This window comes from Mirounga angustirostris, unplaced genomic scaffold (genome assembly GCF_029215605.1).
Source record: "Mirounga angustirostris isolate CCGP_5_RB_7025 unplaced genomic scaffold, mMirAng1.0.hap1 SCAF_11, whole genome shotgun sequence".
Taxonomy (NCBI): domain Eukaryota; kingdom Metazoa; phylum Chordata; class Mammalia; order Carnivora; family Phocidae; genus Mirounga; species Mirounga angustirostris.
In genome coordinates, this window is record NW_026991719.1 from 97,989,393 (window position 1) to 98,002,384 (window position 12,992).

Genomic DNA, 12,992 nt, shown 5'->3' on the forward strand with positions numbered 1-12,992 from the left:
TATGTATGTATGTGTGTGTCTTTGTGTATGTATGTACTTATAATTATCTATCTACTTATTGTATTTACTAGTAGGCTCCACACCCAGCGTAGAGCCCGATGCGGGGCCTGAACTCACGACCCCGATATCAAGACCTTAGCTGAGATCAAGAGTCAGACATTTAACCAACTGAGCCATCCAGGGGCCCCTGGAAAATGTTTTAAAAAATAACTTCTGGGGGTGCCTGGGTAGCGCAGTCAGTTGAGTTTCCTACTCATGGTTTCCACACAGGCCATGATCTATCTTGGGGTTGTGAGATTGAGCCCCACATTGGGCTCTGTGCTCAGCAGGGAGTCTACTTGGGATTCTCTCCCTCTGCCTCTCCCCACATCCCCCCATGTGCAAGTGCTAATAATTAAATAAAATCTTAAAAAAAAATAACTTCTGACAAAGAGGAAGAAAATACCTTTATGCACAGCAAGGACTTTTAATCAACACAAAACAGTTAAATACCCGAAAACAACTCACTCTTTGATAATTATTTTCAACTTAATACCTCACTAGCTACTTAAGACTGATTTAGGAAACATAAAAAAGACATTACCTCTATATTAATGGGCATACAATGTATAAAGATATAATTTGTGACAATAACTACATAAAGGAGGAGGGCAGAGTTGTATAGGAACAGTTTCTGTATACTATTACAGTTAAGTTGGTTACTAATTCATACTAGTTTGTTGTAAATTTAAGATGTCAATTGCAATCCCCTAACCACCAAGAAAATAACTAAAATGAGAGAGAAAAAAGGAATGAGAAGGGAATCCATACAGTGTATTACAAAAAAAAATTCAAACACTAAAGATAGTAATAAAGGTGTTGAGAAACAAAAGATATAAGATATATAGTAAACAAATAACAAAATGGCAGTTTTATCAGTCAGTATTTTAAATGCAAATGGCTTAAACTCTCCAATTAAAAAAGGCAGAGATTGAAAGAATGGGTTAAAAAAAACATTAACTACAGGCTGTCTATAAGAGACTCACTTTAGATCCCAAACACAAATAGGCTGAAAGAGAAAGAAGGTATAAAGATATTGCATGCAAACAGTAACCAAAAGAGAGCTAGAGTGGCTCTATTACTATCAGACAAAATGAACTTTTAAGTAAAAAACTGTACAAGAGACAAAGAGCAATAATATATATTAAGGGTCAACCCATCCAAAAGCTAGAACAATCTATATGTATAAACACCTAACAGAGTCCCAAAATACAAGAAGCAGAAATTTACAGAATTAAAGGGAGAAACAGACAGTTCTACAATAATAAGACTTCAATACCCCAATTTCAATAATTAATAGAACAAGAAGAAAGTCAGTAAGGGAACAGGACTTAAACACTAGGCACATTCTTAAGTCCACATGGAGTATTCATTCTCCTGGAAAAATCTATGTTAGACCACAAAACAAATCTCAATAAATTAAAAAAAGACTCAATCATACACAGGATCTTCTGTGACCACAATGAAAAAACTAGAAATCAGTAACAGAAAAGTGAACAGTTCACAATATGTAAAAATTATACAATACACTCTTAAATTACGAATATATCAAAAAAGAAACAACAATGGATATTAGAAAGTGCTGAGATAAACAAAAATACCGTACTAAAACTTAACGAGATGCAGCAAAAAATAGTGCCAACAGGGGAATGTATAACTGTAAATGCCTACACTAAATAAAATTCAAATCAATAAGCTAACTTTTACACCTTAAAGAACTAGAAAAGAGGAGCAAACTAAATTCAGAGCTAGCAGAGGGAAGTGAATAATATAGATTAGAGTGGAAATAACCGGAGAACAGAAAAACAAGAGAAAAGCAACAAAGCCAAAAGTTGGCTCTTTGAAAAGATCAACAAAATGGATAAGCCTTTAGCTAGACTAAGAAAAAGAGAGTAAACTCAAATTACTAAAATTAGAAATGAAGGTAGGACATTACTACTAACCTTACAGAAACGAAAAGGATGAAAAAAAAGCTGCTATGAACAACTATACACCTATTAATTGGATAACCAAGATAAAATCAACAAATTCCTAGAAACAAAACACTAAAACTGACTCAAGAAGAAACAGAAAACCTGAACAGATCTATAAGCAAAGAGACTGAATGAATAATTAAAAAATTCCCCATAGAGAAAAGCTCAGGACCAGATGGCTCCACTGGTGAATTCTATTAAATATATAAGAATTAATACCAATCCTTCTCAAAGTCTTCCAAAAAACAGAAGATGAAAAAACACTTTGTAACTCCTTCTATTGAGAGAAAAGCCAAAGACACAAGACTACTACAGACCAGTCAATATCCCTTATGAATATATAATGCAAAAATCCTCATCAATGGGCACCTGGGTGACTCAGTTGGTTAAGTGTCTGCCTTTGTTTGGCTCAGGTCATAATCCCAGGGTCCTGGGATTGAGCCCCGCATCGGGCTCCCTGCTCAGCGGGGAACCTGTTTTTCCCTCTCTCTCTGCCACTCTCCCTGCTTGTGCTCTCTCTCTGTCAAATAAATAAAATCTTCAAAAAAAAAATCCTCATCAAAATACTAGCACACCAAATTAAGCAACATATTAAAAGGATTATACACCATGATCAAGCAGGATTTATGTCAGGAATGCAAGGGTGGTTCAACACATGAAAACCAATAAATATAATACACCAATTTAATAGAACAAAGGAAAAAAGCCACAATTGTCTGAATTGATGCAGGAAAAGCATTTGACAAAATACAGCATTCTTTAATGATAGTCAGAAAACTATGAATAGAAGGAAAATTCATCAACATGATGAAGGGTATTTGTGAAACCCCCACAGCTAATACCATTCTCAATGGTGGAAGACTGAAAGCTTTCCCCCTAAGATGAGGAACAAGGCAAGGATGCCTGCTTTAGCCACTTCTATTCGACATTATAGTGGAAGCTCCAGACAGAGAAATTAGGCAAGAAAAAGAAAGAAAACACATCCAAATTGGAAAGGAAAAAGTAAAACTCTCTCTTTGTAGGCAACAAAGACGCTATATCTAGAAAATCCTTAAAAATCCACAAAAATATATTAAAGCTGGTAAACAAATTCAGCAAAGTTGTAGGGTATAAGATCAACACACAAAAATTGTATATGGGGCGCCTGGCTGGCTCAGTCAGTAGAGCATGTGACTCTCGATCTCAGGGTTGTGGGTTCAGTCCCATGTTGGGTGTAGAGATTATTTAAAAATAAAATCCCTTAAAAAATTGTATATGCTAGGGGCACCTGGGTGGCTCGTCAGTTAAGCATCTGCCTTCGGCTCAGGTCATGATCCCAGAGTCCTGGGACTGAGCCCCGTGTCAAGCCCTGTGTCAGGCTCCCTGTTCAGCAGGGAGTCTGCTTCTCCTTCTCCCTTTGCCCCTCCCCCTGCTCCTTCTCTCTCTCGCTCACTCTCTCAAATAAATAAAATCTTCCAAAAAACTGTATATGCTAGCAATGAACAATCTGAAAAGTAAATTAAGAAAACAATTCAATTTACAAACTACATAGGAATATATTTAACCAGGCTGATATAAAAGACTTGTATAGCGAAAAGTACAAAATATTACTGAAAGGAATTTTTTTTGAAGATTCATTCATTGTAGAGAGAGAGAGCATGTGCACACATGAGTGGGGGTTGGGGCAGAGGGAAAGAACCATCAAGCACACTCCCTGCTGAGCACAGAACCCCACACAGGGCTCATCCCACGACCCACGAGATCATGACTTGAGCTGAAACCAAGAGTTGGACGCCCAACCAACTGAGCCACCCAGGCATCCCTACTGAAAGAAACTTCTTAAAGACCTAAAACAAGTGGTTTATTTTATTTTTTTTTTTTTTTAAAGATTTTATTTATTTATCTGAGAGAGAGAGAATGAGAGAGAACACATGAGAGGGGATAGGGTCGGAGGGCAAAGCAGACTCCCTGCCGAGCAGGGAGCCCGATGCAGGACTCGATCCCGGGACTCCAGGATCATGACCTGAGCCGAAGGCAGTCGCTTAACCAACTGAGCCACCCAGGTGCCCTTAAAACAAGTGGTTTAAAAATGTAAAGACATCGGGGCTCCTGGGTGGCTCAGTCAGTTAAGCATCTGACTCTTGACTTCAGCTTAGGTATGATCTTGGGGTTGAGATCAAGCCCCATGTTGGGCTCTGCACTGCATGTGGAGCCGGCTTAAGATTTTCTCTCCCTGAGGTGCCTGGGTGGCTTAGTCAGTTAAGCATCTGCCTTTGGCTCAGGTCATGATCCCAGGGTCCTGGGATTGAGCCCCACATTGGACTCCCTGCTCGGCAGAGAGCCTGCTTCTCCCGCTCCCTCTGCTGGTCCCTCTGCTTGTTATGTCAAATAAATAAATAAAATCTTAAAAAAAAAAGATTCTCTCTCCCTCTCCCCACCCCTCCCCCCCGCCCCCACTCACATGCTTGTTCTTAAAAAAAAATGTAAAGACATCTTAGGTTCATGGTCTAAACTAAGACTTAATACTATTAAGATGGCAATACTCTCAAAGAGATCTACACATTTAATGGAATCCTTGTGAAAATCCCAATGGCCTTTTTTGCAGAAATGGAAAAGCTGATCCTAAAATTCACATGGAATAGCAAGAGACGTGAATAACTAAAACAATCTTGAAAAAGAAGTATAAGACTCACACTTCCTAATTTCAACTTATTAAAAAGCTTTCCAGAGGCTGGATGGAGAAGGAATGGGGATTGACTACTTGATGAGTACAGGGTTTCCTTTTGGGATGATGAAAATGTTCTGGAATCCTTTTGGGATGATGAAAATGTTCTGGAACTAGAGAACTAGATGGTTGCACAAAAGGGTGAATGTACTAAATGTCACTGAACTGTACACTTTAAAATGGTTAAAATGGGGATGCCTGGGTGGCTTAGTCAGTTAAACGGCTGCCTTCAGCTCAGGTCATGATCCCAGGGTCCTGGGATCAAGTCCTGCATCAGGCTCCTTGCTCAGCGGGAAGCCTGCTTCTCCCTCTACCCCCTCCCTTCTGCTCGTGCTCTCTCTCTGACAAAATTTAAAAAATGGTTAAAATGGAAAATGTTGTGTAATTTACAAATTTAATTAAAGAAAAGGTTTTATTTTTTAATTTTTTAAAAAGATTTTATTTATTTATTTGACAGAGAGATAGCACAAGTAGGCAGACAGGCAGGCAGAGGGAGAGCCTGCTTCTCCCTCTCCCTCTGCTCCTCCCCCTGCTCTTTCCTCTCTCTCTCAAATAAATAAAATCTTTTAAGAAAAAAAGGTTCTACAAAATAAACATTAGATTTCTTTTTACTATGCTAGACATAAATTCTAGGGATTGGGGCTTTTTTGTACTATATTAAAAAAAATTTTTTTTTAAGTAGGTTCCATACCCAATGTGGGGCTTGAACTCACAACCCCGAGATCAAGAGTTGCATGCTCTACTGACTGAGCCAGGCAGGGGCCCCTAGGGATTGTTAAATACATAAGTATACTATGTGTCTGTTCCAAAGTATACTATGTGTCTGTTCCAAAAAAGAAATACCTATTTTATAATAGCGTGGAAAATAACTGAACAAAATGTTATATTTGAACCAAGTGTTTCCAGGTGAACAAATCTCATCATTATTCAAACGTAAAGCAAATTTTTGTAGGAAACTTAAAAATATTCATTAATGAACCATTCCAAGGATACTATATAAAGCATAATTATGCAAATTCCCATTAGTACTGCTCTTTTCTTTTTAATGAACAATATGTTTTGGCAAATTTATGTAGATGACATAAACAGAACATGTTTATAACACTTCCTGCCTTTCACAGCGTTAAACAGAATGGTCATTAAAACAAAAAAACAGCTAATGTAAAAAAAGATTTATGGATACTACGATTAAAAAAGAAACTTCTGAAAATCTTGAGACCCAGATGCCTAAATAGAATAAACTGATTTCCTGAACTGTACACACACGTACAGGGAAAGAATTTTCAAGAGTATGGCTAGACATCATGTTAAGACTGTTCAACAGACTCAGGAAGCGGGTTAAAAAAGCTTCTTGATTCCTGGCTTGGTAAGGTCCTTATGTGCATCTTACAGTGAGAGTATATCGCCCAGAAGTCATATTAATAGAAAAGGAAAATCAAGTGCCATTACTAAAACAAAAGTATTTAATCTTTTATTCTTCCCTCAATGTAAAGTACTTTCACATTAACTTTATGAAACTATTTGACTTTTGAGAATTCAAAGGAAACAGTATTTATACTTGCACTTGATTTTTCTAAAATATGACATTTAAGAATGAATACTCACCTTGAGAATTCCTGGGAATTTTACTCACCCTTTACCAATACCCTCCTCCACATTCCTATAGCATTATCACCAAACCACCACAAAAATAAAAAAGAGACATTTTTAAAATAACAAAATTGACAGATATGGATTCATTAAATCCTTAGGAAAGACTTAAAATTCTGTGGTTTCATAACTTTCTTAAAATGCTTGAATTTTAAAGATCTTCTCCAGAAACTTTTTTTAAATAAAAGTTTTATTGGAGAAAAATAGAACCACCACGTACACAGGGAAAAGAGCACAAAAATTTAACTGATACAGAACAACTGAAAGTCACAATTACCCAATGTTGTTTGCAATTACTTTTCAATGTCTTAAACAGCTCCCCTCAACTTGTTTTTTAATATTCTTGCCAATTTTTCAGTTGAAACAGCATCAAGGTTTCAAAAAATTAAGAGCCTCAAGGAAGGGACCAGCTTTCAAGATAACAAAAGTGACACCAAGAGTCTCCTCCTAACAGGGACCAATTCTACCTAAAAATTCCTTAAGAGTAACTATTGAGTCTTGTGGAATAGTCTATATATCTCAGAGACCATCAGGGATGAGTTAGGACACGACATAATTGGTCCAGTGTGGAGAGAGGACAAATAGAATAGCTGCATTTCCTTGTCAGATGAGCTCATGCAAGGAAACCAGGGAGAAGCTGAGAAAATATAGGCAATGGCTGCTCAAAAAGAATTAGGAAGGCATTCTAAATACCACATATTGTTAACAGTGTGCAAGTTGATGCAATTAGAAACAGGCAACTTTTTTATAGTAGCTGGTCACAGGTCTTGAGAATTCAAGAAAATAATCAATAGTAGATACAAGAGCCAAAAGTCTCCTCAGTTCATGGTTAGGACCCTAGGTATTCTTCCTAATGGCTCCAAATAGTCAAGAAAATACACTATTGCCAAAGCATCAAAGCAATTCTGTTTAAAAAATCCAAACAAAATTTTCTGCTTCTCCTCCAAGATCGATTCCCTTCAAGGAAAAACAAGGAAGCAAAAAACAAAAAAAAACAACAAAACCAAACAAAACAACCCAACCACCAAACCCACAAAAACAAACAAACCAAACAACCAACCAACCCCCACTGATGCTAAAGAGAAGCCTTTTTACTCACATTATCAATTTGAGTAACAATACTTTTGCTATTTTCTATGTATGAACAATCCTAGGACATTCCCTGAAAAGAAGATGTCCAGTGGCTATGAGAACTCTTCAAGAAATTTTGGAAAGGAATTAAGATCAGCATGATACAGATTTTGAAATTCCCAACTAGGGGGTATTGGGGAAAATAAAGGAAGATCTTTATATCTAGGTCTTTAGGAAGTTAGGAGGATGAAAGGTTTATTTAGCAAAATGGAAAGTTGGGGCGCTTCCCAAAAAAACTTTGGTAGAGAAAACAGGAATGCTAAATCCTAGGAAGCCTGTAACAATCTAACAATTGGTCCAAGTTGAAGACAAAACTGTCCAAACAACATTAAAGTCTTACTAAAGGAAGTTGAAAACTAGTTGATGAATTTTTGCTCTTGTAAAAATTTACAAAACACGGGGGTTTTGGTCTCTTTTGCAATGTTCATATTGTATTCATTTTTAATATGAAGAGTTGGATTTTTCTCTCCCACCATGTTCTTCCAGTACAGCTGATCAGCAATTTTCTTTTTCAGCTATTATTATAAGTACCTGTTAATCAGAACAGTAAACTCAGGGCTAAGCCATATACACACATCCCATGGTCATAAATAGAACATCTAGGATGTGTATACAAGAGATTATGTAAGCAACTGTCCCTCTACTTGAAAACTTGTTTCCAAATAAGTTTTTTTAAAACATCCCTTTCAGTGTAACAGAACATTACTTAGTAAAATATCAATAGCTATGACAACTTATTTTTCTTTTCAAGGGAAATCACAAAACAGGTGAACAACCAAGTCCAGGGTGGTTTTTCTATTTGATAAATACATCCAGAACTCTGTACAGTAAATAAAGTTTGCATGCAGTTTAAGTATCTTTAAATGACATTTTAAGCAAATAAACCCTTTGCTTCATAATTAATGGTGTATAAGAACCCCCCCCTCCTTTTTTAATAGCCATAGGACCTCTTCCCCAGTTCCAAAGAGGAATCATGAAGACCAGGTACTTTCTTAAGAATTTTCTGCACATCATACTAAATAACATGCAAAGAGTTCAACAACATTCTTCTTAAAGGTTAAGTATTAACTCTTTAAATGGGCATGTTAACCACTGAAAAAGTCAACTCAACTATTTCCATTACACTGCTTCATTTGGTCATTGGTAGTATAAAAGAAGTCAAATAATATAGGATCAACAGGTTAGTTTATCCACTGGCTACTGCATATGATACCAAATACTCAGAGGCCAAGGTTTTATGCGATGTAATTGTATTGGTTTGGATTTTCTTTATCTCTTTCCATGTAATCCCGATCAATTAAGGATTCTATTCTCTTCTTAAGATCAGCAGGCTGTAAGAGAAGGCAAGTTTTCAGTGCAAACCTTATAATCATTGGCTCAAGCCCGTGTACCAATACCCCATTAAAAAAAAAAAAGTTTTGGCTCACTGATTTAATGTATTTAATCTCCTAATTTTTTTAAAAAGAAAAAGTATAATGAAAATAAAACCAGCTTAAGAAATATTTTTATACTATACATATACTGTTACATCTTGTCATACCATTACACAATACTTTGTTACTTTTCTATCTTAAAGAGGTCTTTTGAGAACCAGCTATTCTCTGCACAAATACAAAAGACTAACTTATCATAACTTCATACCAGGAATACATTATAGTTTAAGAAAACAGAATTTCTATTTAGCTTTGTCAATAGAGTTTGAGAAGATAAGTAGACCCTAAATTTGGGCAAAAGCTAGTTTTCAAAGCCAGGTTGCATTTTTATAAATTAAGATTAAAAATGTACTACAGAAAACACTGTTTACAAGAATGCTACAACAAATGGTCTGATAAGTGAATTACCTCATAATTCAGTCTCTGTATTTCAGGTTTAATGTAATTTACCTGTTACCTACCATAAACAATTTAGATTTTTGAATCCTACTTGTGGTTGAAAAATTGAGAAAACTTCTAACTGGTTCTCATGATTGCATTCTTAGCTCTTAGATGACAAAATTTCACTGTCTTTTGTATCTAGCCTATAAAAAGAATATAATCTTGCTAATACAGTTTTTCAGATAGTGTAAAATGGCCACTTGATTTGAGAAGAGTAAAGAGCAAAAGTAGTTTGATGGGGCGGACAAAAACCAGTATTTTTTATAGTGATCCTTTAACTGCCTCAGTGACCTCTTTGGCTGGAGGTGACATGGTTGTAAGGCAGAGCATAAGGGTAAGAGCGTGGTAATGAGAAGGTAGTATTAGGTTTGGAGAAGAGAGAAAGCCTGACTTATTAGCATTCATAGCTAACAAGCAATTATTATGCCAGGCCCAGTGCTAAGTTTTGTACATAGATCATAGCTCTTTTAAGCCTCACAATGAACCTGTGAGTTAAGTACTATTATCATCCCCATTTTATAAAACAAGGTGAAGTGATGTACCTAAGCCCAAAGCTCCTGAGAACCTCAAGAGCCAAGAGTCTATCCAAACTCTAAAAAGTGTTTATCATCACAAAGGTTTGGGAACCTTCGAAAAAAAAAAAAAAAAAACTTGGAAAACAGGCTAATAAAACACCACACTGTCTAAGCCTCTTTATTATTGGACATTTACACTGGAGCACGTCCATTTAAATGACCAATTTCAGGTTGCCAGAACAATTGCTCAACTTTTCAAAAAGATGCCTGATGGCTAATTATCTGTATAGAGTTTTTAATGGACACTTACATAAGCTAACTAAACAAAAGATTAAAATAACCAAATCCGTCAAAATACCAAGGTATTTCAAAAAGAAAAAAACAAAAAACAAAGCTCAAAGGAAATACTGTGAATGAACCTGAAAATTTCACACTCATTTAGCAGCTAAACTTTCAGGTATAAGAGCCCTTACAGTTTTCCCCTTTGTCACAGTTATCCACATATGCTAACAACAGGGTTTTGGGGGGGGGGGGGATCATATATATGAGCATGAGAAATAAAAAGTTTTGTCCCTCCAAATGGTCTTGAGGCTTTAATCTATGTTTTTAAGATTTGTGTCTGAAAATGTAATGTGTTCTCTTTTATATATACAAGCTCAATTCAAAAACACAGAAGTACCTACCTTTACTGGAAATTTCAGCTGGTTGTACACTTCTGAAACAAGAAGATTGTGGCTAAGCGTCTTTCTCATCTTCATAATTCGAACAATTGCAGCATCAATTTGATACTGTCTGTCTTGAAATACTCTTTCTGTAGTGCTTGCTTGTTCCTCAACCTAACAAAAAGGTTTTTAAACTTAGCAATTGTACCTGAAGTGAAACTTGCTTGCTTACACAAACTGTACATTTTAGGGACATGACACACTATTAATGATTTAAATATACTGAATTATTTAAAGAAACCTTATAAATACAGATGATGACAGAAAAAACCCTACAAACAATTCCTTTCTATCCTAATTATACTGTCCTGTACCAATGAAGTAATGCCAATATTAGTTAACTGAAAAATACCACTTAAAGTTGTCTTTTTAGAAGTAGAGATGGCTGATGGAGCATTTACCATTTTCTTTTACTTTGTCCTCAAAATCTTCTAAATGTGTCACAAGGGGTTACTGACCAGATTTCTGTAGAACATTAGCTTATCTGCAAAATAGACTGACTCTGACCTCTTACTTAAAGTATGGTACTAGCTAACTAGAGTCAAACTTTTTAAAAATTAATTTTTATTTTATAATACATAAATCAGAAACGCAGTGTTAGCAATTATATTTGTTCAAGACTAACAGAAATTTAGGTGTTTAGGAGACAGTTTATCAATTTTAATGCTAAAGCAAAAATGTCCATCTTTAGCAACTAAGTTAAAAGAATAGTTTGGGCTTTTTGTAGTCAATTTCTTTCTGATACAGCATCAATTTTTTTTTTTTTTTTTTAAAGAACACAGTACTCTTCTAAGGGAGTATCACACCTTTGATGTGAACGTTGAGTAAGACAGGAACTTGTCTGAGATACTGACCTCTATCCCACATTAAAACTTTTCCTCATGTACTGCATTAAACCTTGGAATTGAAACCAAATGGTTTCAGGAAATGCTGCAGTTGTTTGTTTCTGTAATGAAAGTCTCTTACAAATTCAAATGGCAAAAACAAACAAAAACTTCACTGTTAATCAAAGAGATACTAATTAAATCACTCAGAGTTTTCACTCAGCAAGTTGGCAAAGATTTAAAAAAGAAAATATAATCTTTAGTGCTCGTGAGGGCACCATTAAGACAGGCATTCACACTGCTAGACAGAGTAAATTGGTCCAGAATTTCTGGAACACAATACGACATCATTTTTACAACTCTTATAATGTTCATATTCTTTAACCCCAAAGAAGTACTTCCATGAATTTATCATAAAGGAACTGTCAGAGAGATTAAGATTTAGGTACAAAGATGTTTCTTGCAGTTTTATTGACAACACTAAGAAATTATAAATTTAATTGCCCAACAGGCATTGGTTGAATAAGTTATAATGGCCATGTAAAAGAACACTGTGTGGCCATCTGCCATTTTATGAAGATATTTAATGGCATGGAAAATTCTAAAGATTTAATGTTAGGCAAAAAAAGCAGGATATAAAACTATCTTGAGTATCAGGCCCAACTATGTGCACTTCCCCCCAAAAAACTTCAAGATCAAGTACTGAAATATACTGAGCTAGATAAAGGCACAGAAAATATTAGTGGCTGTATTACAGGCATAAAATCTTCTTTATAAATTTTTATTACAAACACGTATAATTCCAGTGCATCAGAACAAGGAGAATGCAAAAAGAGTACCGTTTCTTTCATCTGGATTTGATTGATCTTTATCCTGAAAAGTTTGTGTTTGAAATCATCATTACAAATGAACTTGTCACCATCTTCAATATCTTTGCCCTTTGGATTTTTTGCCAGAACTCTAGCTTTGCCACAGGCCAATGACTGCAGTGTTCTCCTTAATTCTCCATCCTCTGAAGAAGAAACAGTGGATTAGTTATTTGTTACTAGTTCATCAACACAAACCACTACATTCACTTCAATCTACTTCTACCCCATCCCTCTATTAAAATGGTTTCCTTTTTCGGGCGCCTGGGTGGCTCAGTCGTTAAGCGTCTGCCTTAGGCTCAGGTCATGATCCCAGGGTCCTGGGATCAAGTCCCACATGGGGCTCCCTGCCCGGCAGGAAGCCTGCTTCTCCCTCTCCCACTCTCCCTGCTTGTGTTCCTGCTCTCGCTATCTCTGTCTCTTTCAAATAAATAAATAAAATCTTAAAAAAAAAAAAAAGGTTTCCTTTTTCTCCCCAAGGTCATCAATGACTTCCTCTTTGTCCTAACCAATGACTTTTTTCCTGTGGTCCTCTAAAGGCTTCAATATTCCATGTGGATAACTACCAAATCTTCAGAAATGACATCTCACTTCCTTCTAATCCCACATTCAAAAGACACCTCCAAGGATGCCTTGGGTGGCTCTGTCGCTTAAGGATCTGCCTTTGGCTCAGGTCATGATCCCAGAGTCCTGG

The 12,992-nt window shown here is 36.1% G+C and overlaps 1 protein-coding gene across 3 annotated transcripts in view; it reads right to left on the reverse strand.

Annotated features, from left to right (window-relative positions):
- Positions 1 to 6,733: 6,733 nt before the first annotated feature.
- CUL4B (cullin 4B) overlaps positions 6,734 to 12,992 on the reverse strand; it is a 37,656-nt gene continuing 31,397 nt past the window's right edge. For all 3 annotated transcript variants that reach the window (XM_045881953.3, XM_045881948.3, XM_045881940.3), the window contains 3 exons: positions 12,272 to 12,444; positions 10,570 to 10,722; positions 6,734 to 8,828 (listed from right to left, as the gene is read on the reverse strand). In XM_045881953.3, coding sequence (XP_045737909.1) covers positions 8,733 to 8,828; positions 10,570 to 10,722; positions 12,272 to 12,444 — 422 coding nt within the window. In that variant the 3' untranslated portion in view covers positions 6,734 to 8,732. The remainder of the gene's footprint in view (positions 8,829 to 10,569; positions 10,723 to 12,271; positions 12,445 to 12,992) is intronic.